This window comes from Mus caroli, unplaced genomic scaffold (assembly GCF_978045245.1).
Source record: "Mus caroli unplaced genomic scaffold, Mus_caroli_1 scaffold_5, whole genome shotgun sequence".
NCBI classification, from domain to species: Eukaryota; Metazoa; Chordata; class Mammalia; order Rodentia; family Muridae; genus Mus; species Mus caroli.
In genome coordinates, this window is record NW_028227260.1 from 14,112,352 (window position 1) to 14,137,294 (window position 24,943).

Genomic DNA, 24,943 nt, shown 5'->3' on the forward strand with positions numbered 1-24,943 from the left:
GAAAAAAACATTTTTTAAGAAAATGAAATTCAGTGTGATTATATACGTCTGAAGTTGAGTTAAATCCAAATGATAATGAAATAGGGAATTCATTGCACCTTAAAAAAGAAGAAAAACACTTAGGCTTTAAAAGGATGGCACAAAACATAAGATGAAGGAAATCAAAGGTTTTCTTAAATCTTTAAGATAGTGGAATTTTAAATATAAAAGGAACCCATGAATAGAAATAGGCTGAAACAGACTATTTAGTTTTGAAATTATTGAAGTAGTGCTATAGTGATAGAAGACAGAAGTCCAGAGTCTAGGAAGACAGATTCATTACACTTATGTAGAATAAAGGAGCCCTCTCCCTCTGAAATGGTTGTAAAGTAAATGTTTGATGTACATAACTCTGAAAGTAGGAGTAGCTGTTTATATTCATTATTCTCAATATTTGTCTGAAAGCAAAACTTAGAAAATAGATAAATGTTTTCAGAAATTACCAGGAGAGATTAAATAAAAATGGGAACCTAACAATGAAAATATATCTATAGCCCACATGCAGATTGAAAAGTCCAAATGGAATCAGGTTGTGGCATAGGAGAAGTTATTGCTTGTTTTCCATCTGTTCATTGATTGGTTTATTTCTATTCTGTTCCTTCTAATTTTATTTTGTAGGTCTTGATGACTGTTTGCAGCAGTATATTAAGAACTTTGAGAGAGAGAAGATCAGTGGAGACCAGCTGCTACGCATTACACATCAGGAGCTAGAAGATCTGGGAGTCAGCCGTATTGGCCATCAGGAGCTGATCTTGGAGGCAGTTGACCTTTTGTGTGCACTGGTAAGGACTGAAACTGACAGAAAAGGAGAGATTTAATGGCCCTCTTCCACTGGCCACTTAGTTTTCTTTTTCCTTCTCTTTTATAAACTAGATATAGGTGGAGAAATTATCATTTTTAACTAAGTATATTGTTTGTATACTTCTATAAATTTATTACATTCATGCTAAATGAGAAAGAGGCTTAAAAGACAGATAGTAATATTACATTTCACCATGTGAAAAGCAAGTTAGAGCTTAACTAAGGGGTTTGTTAAAACTTTTCATTGTTTCTTTGTGAATTTTACATCATACACACCAACCCCCCTCATCTCATAATTCCCTTATACCTGCCCTCCACCCACCCTTACAACCTCTGCCTAAGAGAAACAAATCTCACTGTGGAAGCTGTAGTATATCACAGTGTGTCCACACTTTTTGCTTGCAAATGTTTATTGCAATGAGTCATTGATCTGGTTCACAGCCTCGGGCTTCTGTTACACTATCAATACTGGATCCTCACCGGGACTCCTCTACGATATGCTGTTGTTGCCCTGGGTCATGGAGATCCTGCAGCTTTGGATCTTTAGGAACAGCACCTTCACATGGTCCAGCAGTTCATAGATGGGGTAGATGTTGAGGTGGGCTAACTTCTACCCCTGGGTGTGGGCCTGGGAGGTATCTGAGTTGCTCAGCTCACCAGCTCTCCCACACCACCCCAACACAAGCTTTGTAGCCCTGCGTTGGCTAGCTCATCCAATGCCAGGAGTGGACAGAGCCAGCTTTTGGCTAAGGGAAGTTTTAATTGTGGTGCTTTTCATACACAATTATATGTAGTCACTTGTTAAATCCACTGCTTATAACATTTGAAATATTAAGTAATCTTGTTTTTAAGAAATTTAAACAAAATTATTTAGATTTTATTTCCACACATAATCAGTAAAAATAAACTACAGTACACTATATGGTCACTTTCTTTAGTTAATGAACAATGCATAATAAAACAAGAAAAATCAATATCAAACTAAGCTTTCTCTAAGCTTATGGTAATGTGGTAGACATTCTGATATTAGATATAGCTATAGATTTTTTTCCAGATTAACTAAGGTAAAACTAACTGGAATGGTTTTAAATTCTTCCAATTATACCGATATAAAGACAATGTATGTAATTTTATAACCAGAATTTGAATATTATCTCAAACTAGTTACAGATAACTTGTCAACAAATCATTATACTGTAGCCATAGTTTGCTTAAAGCTCAGTGTCTTAGTCAGGGTTTCTATTCCTGCACAAACATCATGACCAAGAAACAAGTTGGGGAGGAAAGGGTTTATTCGGCTTACACATCCGTACTGCTGTTCATCACCAAAGGAATTCAGGACTGGAACTCAAGCAGGTCAGAAAGCAGGAGCTGATGCAGAGGCCATGGACGGATGTTCTTTACTGGCTTGCTTCCCCTGGCTTGCTCAGCCTGCTCTCTTATAGAACCCAAGACTACCAGCCCAGAGATGGTCCCACCCACAAGGGGCCTTTCCCCCTTGATCACTAATTGAGGAAATGCCTTACAGTTGGATCTCATGGAGGCATTTCCTCAACTGAAGCTCCTTTCTCTGTGATAACTCCAGCTGTGTCAAGTTGACACAAAACTAGCCAGTACACTCAGTAACTCTGCCTCCTTGTAGTGGCCTGAGACATATGGAATTTTGTACATTCAAATTGAAATAATGTTGAATTTTTCATTAGATGAGAATTTGCCACTAATATGGCTATAGCCAACTTGATTTCCTTCATTTCTTTCATCCATAACATTTCACATGCAAATAATTAAAATAGAAGACTTGCATGAATGTAGTTCTAATCCATTAAGACTAGACTGTGTTGTGTTAGTTCTAAATTATGACTTGTTCCTTGCCCATGTTAGTAGCCAAATATATGAACAAAGAGGTAATAAAATAGAACAAAGAAAGAAATTAAGAATGACTCATGAACAAGCTTATATTTTCTTAAAGAAATCCTTTCAGTAACACCTATCTTGGTTAGGATTTCCATTGCTGTGATGAAACACTGACTAAAAGTAACTTAGGAAGGACAGGGTTATTATTTTGTTTTTGTTTCCATATCACGGTCTTTCATTGAAAGAATTCAGGGCAGAAACTCAAACAAGGCAGAAACCTGGAAAGGAGCTACTGCAGAGGCCATGAAGGAGTCTTGTTTACTAGTTTGTTCTTCACTGGCTTACTTAGACTACTTTCTAACAGAACCCAGGACCACTGGCAAAGGGATAGCACCACTTACAATGGGCTAGGATTTTCCATATAGATCACTAATTAATGAAATGTCTTACACACTTCCCTGCATATATCCAGGTCTTATGGAAGCATTTTCTCAATTGATGTTTACTCCTCTCAGATGACAAACTTGTGTCAAGTTGACATAAAAACTAGCTCCTAACCGTGGGAGAGAGGGTATCTCTGATTTTTTTGCCTGCTTTTGGGACCCTTTTCTTCCTATTGGGTTACCTCATCCATCACTGATAGGAAGCTTTGGGCCTTGTTTTATTACATCTTGTTATGCAGTGTTCAGCTGATATCACTGAGAAGCCTGCTGTTTTCTAAAGGGAAACGGAAGAGAAGTGGATCTTGGGGAGAGTGGAGGTGGATGGGGTGGGTGTAGAGTAACTGGGAGCTGTGGAGGGAGGGAGAGGAGGCTATGATTGCGATGTAATATATGAGAGAAGAATAAAAATTATAAATTGGATCAAACACTGTATTAAACACAAGACATTGGAAAAAAACTAGCTAGCACATCTTTATTATAATCCACCAGCATCAGGCATTTGAATATAGGCTCCACTAAATCAGGAATCTATCTTATTCGTTTGTAATTTTTAACATTGTCCCACTGCCATCACATAGGATGATGAAAAGCTTTTAATAAATAAAGGAAATATTGATGTTAGATGTATTTTTCTCTTTTATTATTCAGAATTATGGCTTAGAAACAGAAAATCTAAAAACACTTTCTCACAAGTTGAATGCATCTGCCAAAAATCTACAAAACTTCATAACAGGAAGGAGAAGGAGCGGCCATTATGATGGGAGGACCAGCCGAAAATTACCAAATGACTTTTTGACCTCAGTTGTGGATCTGATTGGAGCAGCCAAGAGTCTTCTTGCTTGGTTGGACAGGTACACTCTTCTCCATGATTCATAAGTAACCCCATATACATCGGTTTGTACAATAGCATTATTTTATATTTTCTTGTAAAAATATTAGGCAAATAGAAAAGCAAAAATAATAAATTTTTACTTTATTAATAAGCCATGATAACATTTGATTATGATTCACAATAGTTTTGGGTCAACAGCATGTAGATATGAATGTTTTATGAAATTTTATATCAAGATAAATATACAATCACTAATTTATCGCTGTCAAACACTAAATACTTTTGCTGGTTTATAAGCAAAGTTACTCATGGCCTGTTAGAACAAAATGAACGATTTCTCCTGAATTACTTTCTTCCTGTGTTAATGATCTTATTTAATAAGTAAGGAGTAAGTAGAAGCTACTACATTTTTTAGCATGTGTAGATAATTTCCCTACCCTGGTTTTGTACATTTGTCTTGTGTATGACATAGCATAAGAATTATAATATGAAATGTAAGCATAACACCTTTTTATTTGGTTGAATATTACCATGAAATTGGATCACAATTAAAAAGAAACTAAATGAGTGCTCTGCTTTCTTAGCTCATGGTATTGCCCTGTGTTGTGGTTGAATAATTCTTAAGAATTTCTGATAATTTACAGTCTTGCCAAAATGTCTCCTCCAAGGAACATTAAAAAGATACAAATCGGCCTTTTAAAAAATGAGATCCTTTATATAAAAGAAAGGTTTTATACATTTATTTGTTTGTTTCATTTTAGTTTTTGAGACAAAATAAATAAATAAAATATATTTTAATATACTATAACATAAAGTTCTAATTATACCTATGTCAACTACATTGATCAGTTGTTTAAAGTAATTGCATTTTTAATCTTTTTGAGAATTTCATATATTGAAGCTGTACTTATATAAGTTCTACCCCACACACTTCCTCCAACTCTTTCCATGCCCTTCTCAACTTTATGAGTTCTTTAATTATTGTTAATCACACATGCACACACATAAAACTATGAGTTCATTTAATGTTGCTCAATGTATATGTGTTTGGAAATAACTACTTGACATTGGCTAACCTACCAAGTTATTTTAAAATACAAACTGTTATAATATTTTAATTAGCGAAGCAATGATAAGAATAGAATAATGTTTAAGTTGTTTGAGTATATAAATACTGCATAGGGACAAGTAAGAGCTGAAGAGCCATCAACTTCCTCCCAGCCCCATGCTCTCAGAAATAAGATACAGACTGAATATATATTTACAAAAACCTTGGCCATATAGCTAGGCTCTTGTCTGACCAGGTATAACTTAAAATATCCCATTTATCCTAGCCTACATTCTGCCACGTGACTGGTTATGTATGCTCAGGCACCATGCATTCCTCTCTTCATCTCTCCTCCTCCGTCTCTCCCAGAATTCTTTCTCCTCCAATGTCCCACCTTCTATTTCCTGCCTAAGCCATATGCCATAGGCTTTTTAATTGACAGGTAATGCTTCCATACAATACACAAGATGTTCTCTCTACAGATACTTGTGATCAATAAGACTGTCTGACTTGGCTGACCCAGTGAATAATCAAAATAGGCAAACCCACTATTGAATAGGAGATGGAAGGAAAATATTAGAATATATTGTCATTTTCCCACTTGATTTTTCAAAATACTTACAACTTCATAACATGCTATATGACTTTAATTATGAACTAGTTCTTATTAACTGTTCTTTACATGATAGGTAGTTCAAGACAGCAAGGATGTTTCTTCTACTTTCCTCACTGATACCATGGTTATTCAGACTACACTTTCTATTTCGTAGAGAGATTTTTAAGGGAATGGAGAGCTATGGAATAAGAGATGATCCCTGTGGATCAACAACAATTAAAAAATGGACAGAAGTTCAGCTCATGCCAGGCAGTGGTGGCGCACGCCTTTGATCCCAGCACTTGGGAGGCAGAGGCAGGTGGATCTCTGAGATGGAGGCCAGCCTGGTCTACAAATAAAGTTCCAGGACAGCCAGGGTTATACAGAGAAACTCTGTCTCAAAAAACAAAAATGAAAGTTTAGCTCATGAAAAAATATGGAAGTGTAAGCAGCATAGAAGAAATTTATATGAATGTAGTGCCGTGGAGCAAAGGAACAAAGAATTTGAAGGAAAAAGGATAGTTATGGGTATATGTTGCTGAGATATTAGGTAGAATAAAGTTTGTGGTAGATTATGAAATCAGGGTCTTTGTGACTGTGGACTCTGGACTTAGACATCTGGGTGTGAACACTGGCTTCTCCACTCACTCAGTCTGTGACCTAGACAAGTCACTAAACATTTACCTGCCTTCATTTTTCTTCTTTTATAAGAGTTACTGTGAATATTAAATTAGTATGTATACCACAATTAGGATAGTAATTTACATTTAGTAAACCATTGGTTTATTAATATTGATGGCCTTTAATTATGAGTATTTCAAGTAAATATATATAAGATATTAACTTTCTTTGGAAAGTAAATAATAAAATACTGCTTTTCTTTTTTGCTGTTTTTTATTCAATGTAGTTAGTCCTTGAAAAATGTATCAAAGAACTGTAAAGAAATTTACAAACAGAAATTTTATAGAAAGAAAATATTATATTTCTAAAATTTAATTAATTTTAATTTCATTCATTTTATTTAAATGCATCCCAAATATTGTGTTTTATCAAGATGTAAGCTTAAGAACAATTCATTTCATTATTGTTCAAAATAGTATGTTATGCTATTTTATTTTGGTGATTTTCAAAAGCTGTTCTTACTAATCACAGCCTTACTTTTCCTTTTATAGGTCACCATTTGCTGCTGTGACAGACTATTCAGTCACAAGAAATAACGTCATACAGCTCTGCTTGGAATTAACAACAATTGTGCAACAGGTATTAACTGACAAGATTTTCTTTTGTTAAATTACTAGCTATTTTATATTTCAAAAATGGGCCAATGGTTCTTCAATTTCTTTAACCTTCATTTTTATTTTATTGCTACATGTATGAATGTTTTGCCTGTGTGTATATTTGTGCACCATGTGCATGCTTGATGCCTCTAGAGGCCTGAAGAAGGTTGGATCCCGTCTAAAACTAGAGTTATAGATGTTTGTGGGTGCTGGGAATTGAACCCTAGTCCTCTGTTAGAGCAGCTCATGTCCTTAACCACTGATCCTTTTCTCCAGCCCCTAGCAAATGGTTCTTTAAAAGCAAATAATTTATTGTTAAAGTATGAATGTATCATAAGTTTTACTAATAAAAGTTATAAAAATGAATTGGCATGCTTAGCTTCATTATTTTTATGCTATGTTTATCAGTCTCATGGTCAATGGGATTTCTAAACTGATATCACTTTCACAAAATTACATCACTCACTTCAGATAACAATTTCAGATTTTTGCTCTGATATTAATAGTTTCACTTTGTGTGTACAAATAAACAAATAAATATATCTGACAGTTTTTTATAATAACCCAATTGCCTGAGCTATTTTTCACTGAAAACTAAGCTAGAGATACCAAAATCAAGTGCCTTCAGGAGTGTAACAACTAGTATAAATGTTTAAATCAATTCTTTTATAAAACAATGAGAAATGACAGATACTGAACAAATTTACTAGTAGATCAACAGAAAAGTATTTGAATCAAATAAAGTATGTCTGATGTTTGTATAGCTACAACTCTCCATAAGTCTGATGACATCCTATTGCCACTGCGTCTTTTTCGGGGTACCATTATCCAATGATTTAAGTGTAAGGAAAGGGGACAATGTATAATGATGCAAAAATTATTGGATAAACTAAAAAAATTGTGATCTAATGTATCTTTGTGACACCTGTCCATGATTATCTCCCATAGCTCTCAGGTTGTTATATTGTTTATAATTCCTCAAAGAAATAGGACATTTTATTAATGCAGTTATTAACTTCATATACTATTGTTCTATCATGTAGATATTTTTGCATCATATATCTCACAATTTAAGTTCTTTTTTTTTTTTTTTTTTTTTTTTGGTGTTTTGAGACAGGGTTTCTCTGTGTAGCTCTGGCTGTCCTGGAACTCACTTTGTAGACCAGGCTGGCCTCGAACTCAGAAATCCGTCTGCTTCTGCCTCCCGAGTGCTGGGATTAAAGGCATGTGCCACCACGCCCGGCTACAATTTAAGTTCTTAATATTTTCACTTATGGCCTAGTCAGTTATAGTGTGACTCCTCATCATACTTTATCTAAAGCATACTCATTCTCATGTTGACCTCAAAGACCTGTTGGTATTCTCAATAGAAAATTTCAGCAGCTTAGTTGTTTTGCTCAACAACTCTTTAAACATCTCTTTATAAGGTAGTGATGGGTTTAAGCTTTGCTACTGAGAAGTCAGGAAATATTAAGTAGACTAGAGAAGAGATTAATTTATAGGCTGAACTTTAAGTACATTCTGTCTTGACCAAACATAAAATTACTGAAATAACTCCAGACGTACTAAGAACACAGAAGGACTTTCTGTACCCTCCACCCACCATATATACTTTGTTTAAAGGTTAATGGTGTGCCCTCTTAGGACATTTTGCTTCCACGTTACCTACTTCTGTATTTTAAAACTCAGTAACTCTTGACATTTGTCACAACTACTTTTACCTGATTCTCATTTTCCCATCACATGTCCTGTTTGATGTGTCATCTTTATTTTAGAACAAGATCTTTTGTTCTTGGTTATTTTCTTGCCCCAATTTGTACTTAGCTCTGTAATTCCTTAAAGGAAACATCAAATGCAAACTCATATTAACAAATAACGATATGACATCTAGTTTTAGGCTTTCTATAAGTGCAGAATTGATCACCATTGAATTAGTTATTACAAATGTAAGCCAATTTTTTTTATTTTCAAATGAATTGCTAACTTCCTTTTTTGAGTTTCAAAGGAGCTAACATGATGTTCCAGCATAAGTTCCTTTTGATCTTCAAGAACTCCCATGTGTATTAGCTGTCCTCTAACTCACATAGAGAAACTATCACTAGCCATTTGTCTTATGATACCTCTGCACAATATGCCCTTTTTATATCTTTCATCTCTGCCTTATTAAAATCATACCCTATCCTTCAAGGTATTTGAGAAATGCTACTTCATTTATGAAGTTTTTCTGATTTCCTACAAGTGTTTGTGTCTTCTCTGTATATTGAATCTTTATTGTAATTTTGTTCCTGATATAGTTAAAATGAAATGCAACACCTTGCTCTTGGTCTTCTAGTTTCCCACATATTTGTTGTTTTCCTTTTTTCTGTACACTATTAGACTAGTTAATTATATTATTCTCTCTTGTCCCCTTTCTGATGCATAGTCACTGTTGCATGAGCAGATGTAGAGTTTCTCATCTTCCTATGCATAGCATTTCACATAGCTTCTGGGGCAGTTAAAGCCTTCTGTGAACAACAATTATCTTAGTTTCATTACACGATCAAGTCCTTGAATATAGAAATAGTGTCTTTCTTATTTGATATATACTATTTGTTAAAAATAAATTGACTGAGCAGAATTAATCTCTATGGCCAGCTTATGCTCATTTGTATTTTGATAATGAAAAATCAAAAGGGAAATTAGCATTACTCATTTTTGTTAACTCTCCTGTGAGAATGTTTCCATTCTGTTCCTGTTATTCATATTAAAAGACTTACTTAGACATAGTTTCTGTGTTAGAAATGGAAATCTCTGACATAAGCAGAAATGTGCAGTCAGGTTTCTGACTATGTAATTTTACCCTGATTTCAGCAAGAAAATAAGAATTTTCTTCTCCAAACTCAAAAAACAACAACAACAACAACTCAAAGACTTCCATCACTTTAAATTTCTCTTCATTAGTTACAATAAGCTTGTTGGGATTGATGACATAGGTCAGTGATAGAGCACTTGTTGTGTTTGAATATGACACTTCTTCAGTCCTTATTGCTATAAAAAGGAAAAGTAAATGATTATTTTACCCTCGTAACCATATTCCAGGCTAGCATAAACACTTTTCTGAAACACCAAGCAGATTCCTAATGCTAACAAAATGTATCTTTCATATCAGATATTTACATTATAATCCTTAATAGCTGCAAAATTACAATTATAAAGTAGTAACAAAATAATCTTATGGTTGGAGTCACCACAACATGAGGAACGGTATTAGTTGGTCACAGCATTAGGAAGGTTAAGAACCACTGTTTTAGAGAAAAATTATATATTAGTAGACAAAAATTATCTTTGAAATGCTATATTGTTTTTCTACTGTAAGTGATACTATCTAATGTTTTTTGAGCTCTGTATTCTATTGTTGCCCACAGTACCAATAGGAATGTGGACTGATAGATAAAATCATGAAATAAAATACTTAATTGTTTGTTTCTTGGTAGTGAATCTATGTGCAGACCTTACTTTTCTATATTTTACAAATTCCAAAAGTGAATTTAAGCTATCAGCAAAGAAGGAATATTTGAAAAAGGAACCTATCATAAACAAACACTGAAGTTACATTTTAAAATAAATTTCATATAGTTAACATCTAACACATTGTCTAATTTTCTATTATATATATGCGTGTATGTGTATGTGTTTATATTAATCAAAATTTTATTTGGAGTAATATGGGATACATAAATATTAAACTTTTGCTGCCACTTAAAAAAGGCAAATTTGACTAAGTAAGGTATGGACTTTAAAAATATCTAGGGCATGCATTTATTACCAGGCTTTCAAGAAATCTCATCTGAACAGTTTTATGCTTTGAAATATGCTGTGCTTAAAATTGTTTTTCACTCAACTTTAATTATTTTTATTCCCTTTGCAGCAAGATGAGATGGTCAATATCTAAAAATAAACTGTCACAAATGGCTTTTCTCACTTTAACACAAAAGGGTGGTACTAGTGGAAAATTCTTATTGATATTGAACACTTCTATTTCCAATAATATTAAAATTAGGGAGAAAAGGCACTGCAAATTTCTTCTTTTGGAAATCTCCATTTGGAATATTTACTTACTCTAATATAGTCTATGTCACTTTTTACATATTCTGTGTTTAGTCGAGTTGGGATGTTTGAAGCTTTTAAAGGTATTTTCCCCATCATGAAATTTGTTATTAAAACACTCAAGAAAATGGGGGAACTTGTTTTAAAAAATCTTAACTGTAAGAACTAAAGCTTCTTTCAGAGCCCTGTCAGCAACTGAATCCGAAAAATGAGACAGGTACCCACGCACTTCTTGTCAGAATTGAAATAATTGCCATGATGCCTGTCTTCGTGGGTATCAGCATAACCTAAAATAATTCTACTGTACCATTTTAATATTCCCTTCATGAGACACAAAAACTGAGATTGTCACTAATTAAGAAATGAGCACAGAAGTGTCATTTTGAAAGGTAACGCTTTGATGAGGTTGAAAATACTTGGAACAAGGGACAAGGATGAAAGCAGTTTGTCAGGGGAATGTAACCCAGCTAGCTCTGTTAAATCATTCCATACTGGATGATTCATGTCATGGCTGCTACAATTGTAATCATAATATCTAGCTCGAAGTTAACAGAAGGATCAAATAGATGAGATTTTACCATGGACCTCAGTGTCCAGTGAAGAACAAGAGGAGTCTAAAAGGAGGTTGGACAAGAGACAGATAACAGAATTGGAGTTAAAATCATAAATTTACAAGTATTTTTCTCCCATTCGTGTTTTTAGTTTTCTTAGCAAACATTTACTGTTATATTTGATTTATATGCTGAGAGAATAATTTCAAGTGTTGTAAAACACATAAAATCATTTTCAGTTGTTAAATTTGGAGTGAAAACTTTCTTTAAAAATTCAATTCCTGGCAATATGATTTTACTTGGAATTGTTTTCTGATTTTTTTTGCATAGTTATTCACTTCATTATCAATACATATTTAAGAAAAGAAAAGGGTATTATTTTGTTGATACCCTTTAAATAGTCACATTGAAGAATGTTTTTATTTTGGCAAGCAGTCTCACTTAAATTACGTATTTGTGCTTTGTAGACATTTTGTTAACTTACAATAGCTTTTATATAAAATTGAAACTAAAAATTTATATTTACTATTATACAATTATGATTTTGAAAGTAAAATTATAAACAAACATGTCAAGTATACATCTTTTTAAATACTCCTATTGGTATTTAACTACTTTTATCTATTTAGTTTGAGGATTTTACTCAAGCTTGTGAGAAGATTATAACTTTTATGGCAGTGAATTATAATTTGTGGTTTACATTTTTAGAGCATCCATTTTTAAACACTTAAAGAACTTTGTAAAAATTGTACTTAAGAATTGATTTTAAAAATTATATCAATGATTTATTAAGGGAAAAATGCCTGTAAAATTATTAGCAATATCTGTCATAGTCTACTTAATCATATTCCATGTACATGAAATCACCACCTTTATATTTTTCATGAAGACTTTCTATAACTTACCTCTCATATTTTATAATAAAATACTGTGGTAGGATTAGACATGAAAGAACATCTGAGCTTAATTGTCCTAAATATGCTTTTGAAGAATGGTATATACACTTGGATAAATTACCTCAGATCTTCGATGTTATTTATCTGTAAAACTGTATCATTAACTATCTTGTTAGATTATTACAGAGCTTTATGTGAACATTTGAACATTTCACAGCAACTTAATAAATGGCTATTAGGATTATATAGCAAAAGAGACTGAAAACACTTAAACTGAGCTAGTTTCTTGCTTCATCAGAAGTTCAAAAGACTGGTACTCTGCTTAATTTTGCTGTTGAATAGTTGTGAAAAATTTTTAAATTTTCTTTTTTTTTTTTTTTAAGATTTTATTTATTATATGTAAGTACATTGTAGCTGTCTTCAGACACTCCAGAAGAGGGCGCCAGATCTCGTTGCGGATGGTTGTGAGCCACCATGTGGTTGCTGGGATTTGAACTCTGGACCTTCGGAAGAGCAGTCGGGTGCTCTTACCCACTGAGCCATCTCACCAGCCCCCTAGAAAATTTTTAAAGTTCAAAAGACTGGTAGTCTGCTTAATTTTGCTGTTGAATAGTTGTGAAAAATTTTTAAATTTTCTAAAATGAGTGATTTAAAAAAATAAATTGGAAGCCAGGCATAGTGTCACATGCCTTTAGTGCCACCAGAAGCAGGTGGATAGGTGTGAGTTTGAGGCCAGCCTTGTCCACATAGTGAGTTCCAGTATAGCCACAGCTATGTAGTAAGACTCTGTCTTGAAAAAAGAATTAAAAATAATTTGGTTTAGTTTAGGACATCTTTATATTTTAATGTACATATACATACTTAGTATTCTGGAATATTTCTTAAAACATCCACACTTAAAATGTAATGCAGAAATTAATGTTTGTCATATAAGAACTTGCCACTCATACATTTATAAATCACCTAGATTTGAACACACACATTAATTTTAGTGGTACATTTATAATAGTCATATAAAATGTGTGTTTTAAAGGTGATAGTAAAAATCAAACTTTCATTACATACATGGAGAGATATAAAATGGCCATCTAAGTTGTGCTTGAATAGGCAGAGTATATTCTTTAGTTCATGCCAGAGTACTCTCATAGTCATTTCAGTCACAGCTTTAAATACTTCTGCTGCATGCTCAGGGTTAGTGTTTAAGCCTTCATGAATCAGACATTCTAGGTGACCTGAAAATTGAATTGGAGCTCTTGGTATAGAAACTGGGGCATTTCAGACCAAAAACCAGGGCAAGCTTTATATATAATTTTTAAGCAATATGAATTATACTAGCTTTGCATACTCAGATGGTATGAAATTTGGTTCTATTTTTCCTTTCTATTTAAACTAATAATTTAATTCATTTCATGTAATATTTTTCCTTTAAATTTTCTCCAGCAGCTTTAATTATTAAGAAGCATTATTTATATCTTTTCTGTTTATCATAATCAAAAGTCTGATAATATTATCTGATCAAAAATCAGATAATAGAAGTATTAGAGATAGTAGTAAAATAACTTGAAGATTTTATCTGGATGCAGATATAAAAGTGGAATTTTCAAAGTTGATAGTATGCTAAATATATGTACAATTGTATCTTTCAAAGGCTTATGTGTAATGAGAATGTTAGAATAGATAGAAGTACACAGGCATAAGAAAGTTTCATTATCTTTGATCATTAAGAGCTGCATATTTTCCTTTTTTCATATTTTCTTAATGTATTCATTCACTTTGCATCCTAATTGCGGCCTGTCTCTCTCCTCCCAGTCCTCCCTCATAAGGCCTCACCCTCACCCCTCCCCTTTACCTCTGAGGAGGGGGAAGTTCTCCCATGGGTATCACTTCACTCAGAACTAGGCACATCCTCTCCCATTGAGGCCAGCCCAGTTGGGGAACAGAGTCCACAGGCAGGCAACAGATTCAGGATGACCCCCTGCTCCAGGTGTTGGGGGACCCGCATGAAGACCAAGCTACACATCTGCTACAAATGTGCTGGGGGCCCTAGGTCCAGCCCTTGTGCTGCATATTTTCTAAGGCTTTGGATGAGAGGATGAGTAAATAAATTTTGCATGCTAGGAATTTCTCAAAGTCACCATGCCAAAAGACTTTTAAAGGTGCAGATTGTAGTATTATCTGTACCAAAAAAGATAGATGGTTTATACTGCACTAGTTAGATTCTCTTAGAGGGGGGAAATGATAGTGTACTAGTTCTCAGACATTACCGTTATTTAATATATTATAGTTAAGTTTTGTATTATAGTGTTGTGCAATATTCCATATATACAGAAGAGTATATGTAACATGTTTGCTATAGACATAACAATAAATATACATAAATCTATCTTGTAAATTTAATAGTTGGAGTGCTAACTAATAGCATTTTAATTATTGAGCTATTTCTGCATCTTGTATGCCTACCCTCTTTCATGGGTTTTGTCATATCGAACTTTTGTCTTTAAATAATCATATATAATTCTTCACTAAAGGCATTTAATGATTCTTATCTTTAAGCTTTAGGAAAATATTATCACTAAGTATCTCACGTTTTTTTACTTGATATATTCCTAAATTTTTATTTGACTTGTAGTTCATTTCACTGAATATAATATTGTGCTCTGTTCATATTCACTAATACATTTATTCTTCTGATGATGGACATTTGATTGTATACCCACATTTAAGTTTACTACAAAGCACAAATATTAAGTTATATAGTTTATGAAATATTGTGTCATTTTCTCAAAATATTTCCTTGCTTATTGTTTTTGTACTTCCATTTTCATTCAACCCCTAAACTGATTTGTTACATATTATATAATTCACCTATTTAAAGCTTTTAAATTTTTCCCAAAGTCATAAGAAGTATCTTTAAACATTATGCTTATGTTATGTGTAAAGAAACAGATGCAGAATGTTAGGCATAAGTGAACAGATGTAGAAAAGTATGTCAATGGATCGTGACCCTCATGGAGAATAAAATAAGCCTCAGAAGATATTCCCCTGTGTGCTACCATTTGTAACATATGGTGGTTACTCTTTCTAAAATTTCAAGCCAAAAGTAATACCAATACATTTTTAAAAGGGTTTTCTATGTCAGACCTAATGAAAGTAAAAGGCCCCAACATAGCTAGTACATGGCACATAAAGGTTTGCTGAAAAAATACATACCTTTTCTCTTAAAAAATCACCAAAAGAAGGTTCTAGAAATTTAAGTTAGATTTAGTAACTACTTTGATACTAACAAAACCTGAAAGGGAACTAACGGGAAAATACTAGTTTTACATTCCATTTATATGGTGGTTAGGGCGCATACAATGTTAGTTGTACACATTCTTCCTTCTTTTCCTTATACTCACGATTTTATCTATTGATCTTGGTCAGTCTAACTGGGCATGACAAAATCTTCAGCAGGTTTAATGCATTTTACTCATGGAAAAAGATTTATACATTTTTTTAATATTTCTCAGTTGTTTGTGTTTTATCTTTAATGTTTAAACTGCACCAGTTTTTTTTCTTTTTTTACTTTATATCCTGATTGCTTCTTGCCCTCCTTCTCCCTCTCATCTCCCTCTCATCTTCTTGCCTCCTTCTCTCCTCCCTCTCATCTCCCTCTACCCCATCCTTCCATCCTCCCTTTCTCCACAGAAAAGGGGAGGCCTCCCATGGATATCAACTTGTGTTGGCAAACCAAGTTGCAATGGTACTAGGTGCAACTTCTCCTATTGTGGCTAGAGAAGGCAGCCCAGTTATGGGAAAGGGATCGAAAGACAGGCAACAGAGGGAGAGACAGACTGTGATCCTATTGTTAGGGGTCCCACATGAAGACTGAGATGCACAACTGTTACATATGTGCTTAGGACCTAGCTAGGTCCATCTCACATATGCTCTCTTTTTGGTGGTTCAGTCTCTGTAAGACCTTATGGGCCCAGGTTAGTTTATCCTGTAAGTTTTCTTGTGGTGTCTTTGACCCCTCTGGCTCTTTCTATCCTTCCTCCCTCTCTTCAGTACGATTCCCCAAGCTCAGCTTAATGTTTGACTGTGGGTATCTGAATCTGTTTCCATCAGTTGCTGGGTAAAGCCTCTCAGAAGACAGTTATGCTAGGTTCCTGTCTACAAGTATAGCAGAATATCATTAACAAGGTTAGGGATGGGCTCCCTATAATGGATGGCATGGGTCTAAAGCTGGGGCAGTCATTGGTTGGCTATTACCTCTATTTCTGCTCCATCGTTATCCCTGCTCATCTTGTAGACAGGAAAAACTGTGGATCTACGATTTTGTGGCTGGGTTGGTGTCCCAATCCCTCCGTTGAGGTCTTTTCTGATTACAAGAGATGGCCCACTTTCAGGTTCCACATCCTCCAATGCTAGGAGTCTTAACTAGGGTCACCCTCATAGATTCCTGGGAGTTACCATTGCTCTAGATTTCTAGCTTGTCCCAGAGATGCATCCCCCAACTGATTCTCTCTGACATCCCCTGACTTGATCATTCCTTCTCCCTTCTCCAACCCCTCCCCCAGTTCCCTCCCTCCATCTTCCCTTAATGTCTATTCTATTTTCCATTCTGAATAAGATTTCAAGTGACTGAATTAGGCCATCCTTGTTACTTAGCTTCTCTAGGTCTATGGATTGTAACATGTAACATAATTAATTACCTGTACATTATAGCTGATATCAATTTATGAGTACATGCTATATATTTCTTTCTAGGACTTGAGTACCTCATTCAGGATGGTATTTTCTAGTTCCATTCATTTGCCTGCAAAGTTCATGATGTCTTCATTTTTAATAGCTGGATAGTATTCCATTGTGTAGATATACCATGTTGTCTGTATCCATTCTTAGGTTGAGAGACATCTGGCTATTTCCAGCTTCTGGCTATTACGAATAGGGCTGTTGTGAACATAATAGAGCACATGTCTTTGATATATGGTGGAACATCTTTTGGGTATATGCCCAGGAATTATGCAGCTGGGTCTTGAGGTAGTACATATTTTACAGTAGCTTATTCCTATTCCATTTCCTTTCAGTCTTTGTGCCTTTAAGGCGACGAGTTAAAAAACAACGGCAACAACATGAGCATCCTTCATAGTGATCTGAGGTAGTGAAAAAGATAAGAATTCCTGTGAAAAAGACCAGGGCTCAGGGAAAATACTTGATTTGGAGTTATGGAATTTTTTTCTCATAATAGCCCAATCTACTTCTTTTTCCCGTTCCAAATCCATATGTGCACTCCTGGTATCACTTAGAATCACTTTACAGCTTAAAAGCAACAATTTTGATCTCATATTAAACTTGGAAATCTGTCTTAAATATGAAATATAATGTCCCTCAACAATGCTGCATACAATATGAGTTTTGAAAGAAACTGTATGGGAGATCAAAATATCAATAACAGTATCTTTATTTGTTCTGAATCTTGCATAGGTAACTCTGTATTGGCTCTGATTTACATATGTATTAATCTACTGTGATGCTATTCAGGAGTTAACAACATAACAACTTTTAATTTCCTTTTTAGTGCCTTTCTGTTTTCTACTTCCCTTTTCAACTCAAAGACTATTCAGTACGTGCTGTGGTTCTTTTCACCTAAATTGCATACATAAATGCTCCATTTCTGGACAGTCCCTCAGCTTTCTACTAGGAATGGATTTTTTCTCCTGGGCACTTTTTAATATCTTTTTAAACTCTCCCTCATATCCTGTCATCTGGGAAAATCCTATTCCTCCCGATTTTCTTGTTTTCAATCATTGCCAAAGAAAGGACTATATATAATTTAATATGTAGGCTATAATATTTATTCTATTCTATTTTGAAGTTATCATGGTGTTATAAGAAGCTACCCCATGTTGCCCTAAAATTCATAATTTTCCTTCACCAAATTCCCAAATGCTAGGATTATACACATACACATTTACACTTGGTTACTGGCAATTTTAACTTTAACTTTTTAAAAATCTTATTTTTAATGATGGTTCTTAAACACTTTAATTAACCTTTCTTGTAACTCACCACCCACCAGAGGTTGTAATAAAGAAAGGATATGAAGGAAGTGGACCTATTTAGAAAGATTTTTTGGAGCAACTCCCATTTGTGTTGTCTAGAAATTAGCAGTTTAATTTACAGATTAGCAGGCAGTGGCACTTGCAAACACAGTCTTGTTTGGTAGAGTCTGCTTAGCAACAGCAGCGTGACATAACCTAGGAGAGACAGCCAGACCTCAGCCTTGGTTTGAGTCAGCAGGAGGGACCCAGAGGAACATCAGGAAAAGTTCTCAGCTGTGCCTCTCTCAGGGGAAGTGAAGATGAGCAAAGATGGGAGGCAGACCCACAAGCATTGCACAGCTAGCTGTACCAGAAAGCTAAGCTCCGTCTCCATCACTCCATGGAGTCCTATTTGTACCCTCCAGACATCACGGGTCTTCCATATACCTTGCCTCAGCACAACTCTTGCCTGAGCACATGCATCTAATCACCCCACCCCATCCTCCAGTCCTCGGAAATGGCAACAAACTGCAGCACACCACCAGAAGTTTTTTGGTGCGTTTCTCTCTATGGAATCCTGACAAATGCAGCTCAACTACACAGTGTAAGGCTGACCAATACATGCATGTCATTAGCAAATAATCTTTCATCACATATCCTTTCATGTTCTTGCTTTAGCAGAACATCCTCTCTCCTGTGTCTGCTTCAGGGAAATGTTCCTTCACAAGTCTGCCTTAGCCTTTCACACCTGTGTCCACTTTAAGGAAACGTTCCTTCATGTGTGTGCCCCAGTAAAACACCATCCAACCAACTTTCCAAAGAACCGTTAAGTTTCCACTTCAGTCAATTTTATAAGTGAGGAAATTCAAAGTTAGGGCTGTAACTTAAGTGTGACATGGTTCAGAACTTTAATCTGCCTGCTTATTCTTTTTTTTTTTTTTTTTGGAGTGGGAGGAATTTCAAGACAGGGTTTCTCTGTGTAGCCCTGGCTGTCCTGGAACTCACTCTGTAGCCCAGGCTGGCCTCGAACTCAGAAATCTGCCTGCCTCTGCCTCCCAAGTGCTGGGATTAAAGTCATGCGCCACCACTGCCCGGCTTGCCTGCTTATTCTTAAGTTTAAATTAGAATTTTAAAAAATGAGCTTTACAAGTACCAGTGCTTGGCTACCATCCAAGATTAAATCAGACTATGTTGTAGGACTTAACACACACACTCTCTCTCACACACACATTCACAGCTCACAATCTCTGCAGTAAATATATGTCTAAAGTGATTATATTTATTCTTTGGAACATTAGATATGTTATTTTAATTATAACTAATTTAAGTTGTTGCATAAGAGTTTCAAACATACATACATACATACATATATACATATGCATACATATGTATATGGTGTTCTGATTGTCACCTGCCACCCTCTCTTAGAACCAATACTCCTTTTTGCCTCTCCTTCCTCAAGTCTCTTTCTGCTATTCATCTATTTTTTTTTTTTTTTTGGTTTTTCGAGACAGGGTTTCTCTGTGTAGCCCTGGCTGTCCTGGCACTCACTTTGTAGACCAGGCTGGCCTCGAACTCAGAAATCCGCCTGCCTCTGCCTCCCGAGTGCTGGGATTAAAGGCGTGCGCCACCATGCCCGGCCTCATCTATTTTTTTTTTAACTTGCTAAGTATAACCAGGTTCATCTGTGTTACCATGAATCTAGAGCTATCCATAAGAATATCTAGGTTCATCGGTGGGTACATTAACTGTAGGTAATGTCTGTTCCCTCCCTCTGAATTCATCCATAGCTCACTAAGAAGGATAAAGGCCCCATGAGACCCACCTCAATCCATGATTGAGTATTGACAGGCCCAGTTTTGTGTAGGCCCAAGGCAGGCAGGTGCTGCTTCTGCTGTAGAATCATAATTCGTATGGGCTGTATCAACATAGCATTTCATAGGCCTTCTCCCCATTTTCCAGCTAGTACCTTTCTTGAGTCCATCCTTCCTGAATGTTTTTTCTTCACCTTAGGTGTGGTGGTACAAATGTCCTGGTTAATAATCCAACACTCAGACATCACTTACTCTCAGGACTTAGTTTCTACTTTCATGGCTTTTTTTTTTTTTGCAAAGAATTTCACTTAAGGCTAATGGTAGCATCAAATATATTATGCACTTGTAATTAAAGGAGAGCCAATGCTAGACTGTCATGGTAAAAACAGACATAGATAGGAACTAACTGGATAAACAAGGATCACAAATAATATTTTAATCATTTATTATGTGTCAGATTATGCCTGAATCATATTATGATTACATATTAGTCTTCACACAGGTTGTATGAAATAGATTTTTCATACCTATATAAGAGAAATCAGAAAAATAACAAAAATATAGTTACTAGTTAAAGATATATTTTTTAATAACACAGTGCCTTAGGTTAAGTCAGAATGACCACCAACATCAAATAGGTAATTCAGGTGAAGTTAGGTTCTAATGAGTAAAATAATTGAAATTATAGCTAATGGTATCAGCCTAAATAACTGATACACATTCAGTAATTAGATGCGATCTTAAATCAAACTTATAAAAATGAGATTAAACTTTTGATGAACACAAAATGGCAAAAATGCCACTTACAATGAAGGCAGCAGTAATCTGAGCCTGATGCTGTTTTACATTGTGAAGGGTGACTCAGGACCTCTGAAAACGATTGCACCCATATTTCTTGAAATGAAATAATAGCCTAGAAATTTGTTTTTATTAAACTGCATTTGTTGTATATTCATATGCATATCTTATTTTTCCTTTGTAGTTGATGGGGGATTATATCATTCAAGATAAGTTAGATTATGCTTCAGTAGCAATCTTAAAGTGTTAGTGGCTTCAATAGAGTGCTCATATTCCACATGCATTGTTAGCTCTACTATATAATTTATTCACTTCAGACCCAGGTGGGAGAGGGCAGCCTCTTGTACAATATTGTTGGCCGTGATGGCAGGTAAGATAGAACATAGTGAACTGTGCTTTCTCATAGAGCTTTTATATGAAAAAAGACATTGTACATCAACTCACAGTTTATTGGCCACAACATATTATATGTGCATGACTAAATTCAGTCACTCTAGAACATTTTCTTCTGTTTCAAAAAACACTGCGTGTTCAGAAATGTTTCAGTGTGATCTATTAGGAAATAAATGGCTTATTAAATTATGCCTAAGCATTACATTCAACCTCACGATCATTAAATGTGAGTATTAAAATCTTGGTGTATAGAAGGCATACCAAAGTAAACCTATAATTAGGCTTCTATTATTGCTCAGATCTATTAGGACTTAACAGTTCTCTCTTCAGTGTCATAAACCTAGAATATTATTAAGAGTACCTGAAAAAGTAGTACTTTTAAAATACTGCAGTTACTGAAAATAAATGATTTTACTTTGAGAAAATACAATTTAAATAGATAAAAGATATATGGGTTAATGAGCTTTTTAAAATACTAATAGTTGAAATTTATTTGAATACATTCTTTTTTCCTTTTTTAATTAGATATTTTCTTTATTTACATTTTATTACATTTCAAATGTTATCCCCTTTCCTAGTTTCCCTCAAAAAATCCCCTATACCCTCCCCCTGCCCTGCTCCCCAACCCACCCATTCCTGCTTCCTGGCCCTGGCAGTCCCCTATACTGGGGCATATGATCTTAGAAAGACCAAGGGCCTTTCCTCCCATTAATGACCAACTAATATCAGTTTTCTTCCAACTAGGTGAGAAATCTTGAAGAATTAATATTTAATGTATATCTTTTTTGTGATAGTGTATGATGTTTATTTTTGCTTGAACTATTTAGTTAAAACTGTCACAAGGGAAAAAAATCTCTTGCACTGCTAACCTATAATTTTTTTTTCCTTAGGATATGTTAGGTTATCTTTATTGTAAGTAACTTGAACATCTGGAAGCTAGAAAAGCTTTGTATTACAAAAATGTTACCTTCACTGTGTGGATAAAACTTCTTGACATCTCTTATGTAATACAAAACTTCATGAAGATAAAGGCTCAATCATTTTTATTATAAATGTCTACTGAGATGGTGCACATTAAAGTTTAAAATCAAAATCACATTGAGAATGTTTTTAAAGCTGTGAAACAATCGTTTTGTATAAAATGGAAGAAACTAAATGTACTATGAGTTTGCTGAGTACATATTTTGTTTTCAAATGATTCTGAAAGTTATATTATTATATCTCATCTGTAAAACATTAATTATAGAAAGTGAACGTTGAGAATCAGCATAATGAAATATCTATAAGGTAAGTTAACTTCATAGAACAAATGGGACACCTAGAGACATTAAAAGGATGAGGTAGTTGTCTATAAGGTCCCCTTTGTGAAAACATTGATAGTTTAATAGGAAAGATTAAGAATTGACTCAACACATGCAGAATAAACAAATATAATTCTTATGGAAATTAAATCACTGCTTCCTGAGACTGACCATAAAAGATACTACAATGACAGAAATTAAGGTCTTAATATAACCAATTTTCTAGTCATTTTAGTTACATCTTGAAAATTTAAAATCCTTTGGAGTTTGGGGGGGTCTGATTAGTTTTCTAAATAATTAGCCTTTTTCTCTACACCCCATAATCTTTATATGTTAAAGGATTTATCTACTCATCCAATTATTGCAACATTAGTATTTCATTTTCAAGTAAAAGACTAAAATGGGTACAGCTACATTTGGCTTCATTTTAGATGGTGTTATTGGGCTGAAATGTCATAGACTATTACAAACTAATACCTTATAAGGTATGAAGGAATTAACCATATTCACTGCCAGAAGAAGTTTCCAGCCTTCCTATTACTTCATGATTGTTTCTTTGTGGAATCCATTGCCTCAAAAGAGTTCAAAACTGTATTTGTGTAATTAATTTTTGTATTTTAAAGTAATGAATAGCTTGTAAATGACAATGAGTGAGAGCCTGCCAATGTTACAGTTAATATAAAATACCATTTATTTTTTTAATATTTTTTATTAGGTATTTTCCTCAATTACATTTCCAATGCTATCCCAAAAGTCCCCCATACCACCCCCAATTCCCCTACCCACCCACTCCCACTTCTTGGCCCTGGCATTCCCCTGTACTGGGCATATAAAGTTTGCAATACCAAGGGGCCTCTCTTCCCACTGATGGCCGACTAGGCCATCTCTGCTACATATGTAGCTAGAGTCAAGAGCTCTGGGGGGGTACTGGTTAGTTCATATTGTTGTTCCACCTATAGGGTTGCAGATCCCCTCAGCTCCTTGGGTACTTTCTCTAGCTCCTCCATTGGGGGCCCTAAAATACCATTTCTAGTGCTCTCTTTGAAATGCCCATTTTGTCCCTTTCACTACTACCTCTGTATCTTACACTGGAAAATATAGGTGATGCTGTTTTCCTATTTTGTTTTAGAATTTTAAAAACATTAAATGGCAGAAAGAAGTGGAGCATAGCTTAGTTCACAGGCACACATGGTCCAGCACTTCACATTAGCACCTTAAAACTTTGTCTTATGTCAGAAAAATCCTTATATAGGTTCCATTTCTGCTTAGAACTTTTCCTCAAAGACACAGATTGGCATTAGTGTGTATATTCTAGTTCATGTTTATGTAATTTTCTAGTTGTGTAAGTATCATTTGTAAACATTGCATTATGATTCTTAATTTTGGTTAACCAAAAAATAGTATGGAATGTTATCAGACAGCCTAACTGTTAGGTGACCTTTTTATATGTAAACATATGGAGCTATTAATATTTATGGATACAAGAAAATATAGTTGATTCTGGCATTGACATGATTTTTGACATCTGATAATTGCCATTCATAAGTCAGAATGCTGATAAAACCTCATTTTGATGTTAAGTCTCCATGTTTTGTAGTATCAGCCATTTGTATCTGTTTTGGAAAAAAAAATTCTAAATTTTCATTGGATTATTTAGATTTTATGTTTTATGGAATTTTAGTCATTAACATGCACGTTTCTTGTGTATTTTAGGTAACAATTTCTTTTGAATATTTTATTTGTAAATTTTTCACCCACCGACCCACCCACTCCCGCTTTGCCACCCTAGCTTTTCCCTACACTGGCCTTCAAGGACCAAGGGTCTCCCCTACTCCCGTTTTTAATTTGTTCAGTGATATCTAAGTATGGAACCCAGGGATTCACATGTGTTGCTAGTTCAATGTTTCATTGATAAATTATTTTCTTATGCAGAAATTCACATTGATGTAGTTCCACTTGGTAGTTTTGATTTTGTTTTCTGTGGTCATCATTTTTTTATCATATGCATGAATGTGTTAGTTTTATTTCTTGCATTATATCTTCTTCCATTTTAAATTATATTTTGCTCCATTTTACCTTTCTATCTCTTGAATGGTCTGGGCATTTATTTCTTGAGAATACTTAGTAATATATCACTTAGTCTAATCACTCAATGTGTTTATAAGAATTATTGATCCTTTCTTCCGTCTTAG

The 24,943-nt window shown here is 34.6% G+C and overlaps 1 protein-coding gene across 5 annotated transcripts in view; it reads left to right on the forward strand.

The window, feature by feature from the left end:
- Cnksr2 (connector enhancer of kinase suppressor of Ras 2) overlaps window positions 1-24,943 on the forward strand; it is a 246,628-nt gene that overhangs the window by 55,008 nt on the left and 166,677 nt on the right. For all 5 annotated transcript variants that reach the window (XM_021153092.3, XM_021153091.3, XM_021153093.3 and 2 more), the window contains exons 2-4: window positions 658-821; window positions 3,786-3,988; window positions 6,785-6,872. In XM_021153092.3, coding sequence (XP_021008751.1) covers window positions 658-821; window positions 3,786-3,988; window positions 6,785-6,872 — 455 coding nt within the window. The remainder of the gene's footprint in view (window positions 1-657; window positions 822-3,785; window positions 3,989-6,784; window positions 6,873-24,943) is intronic.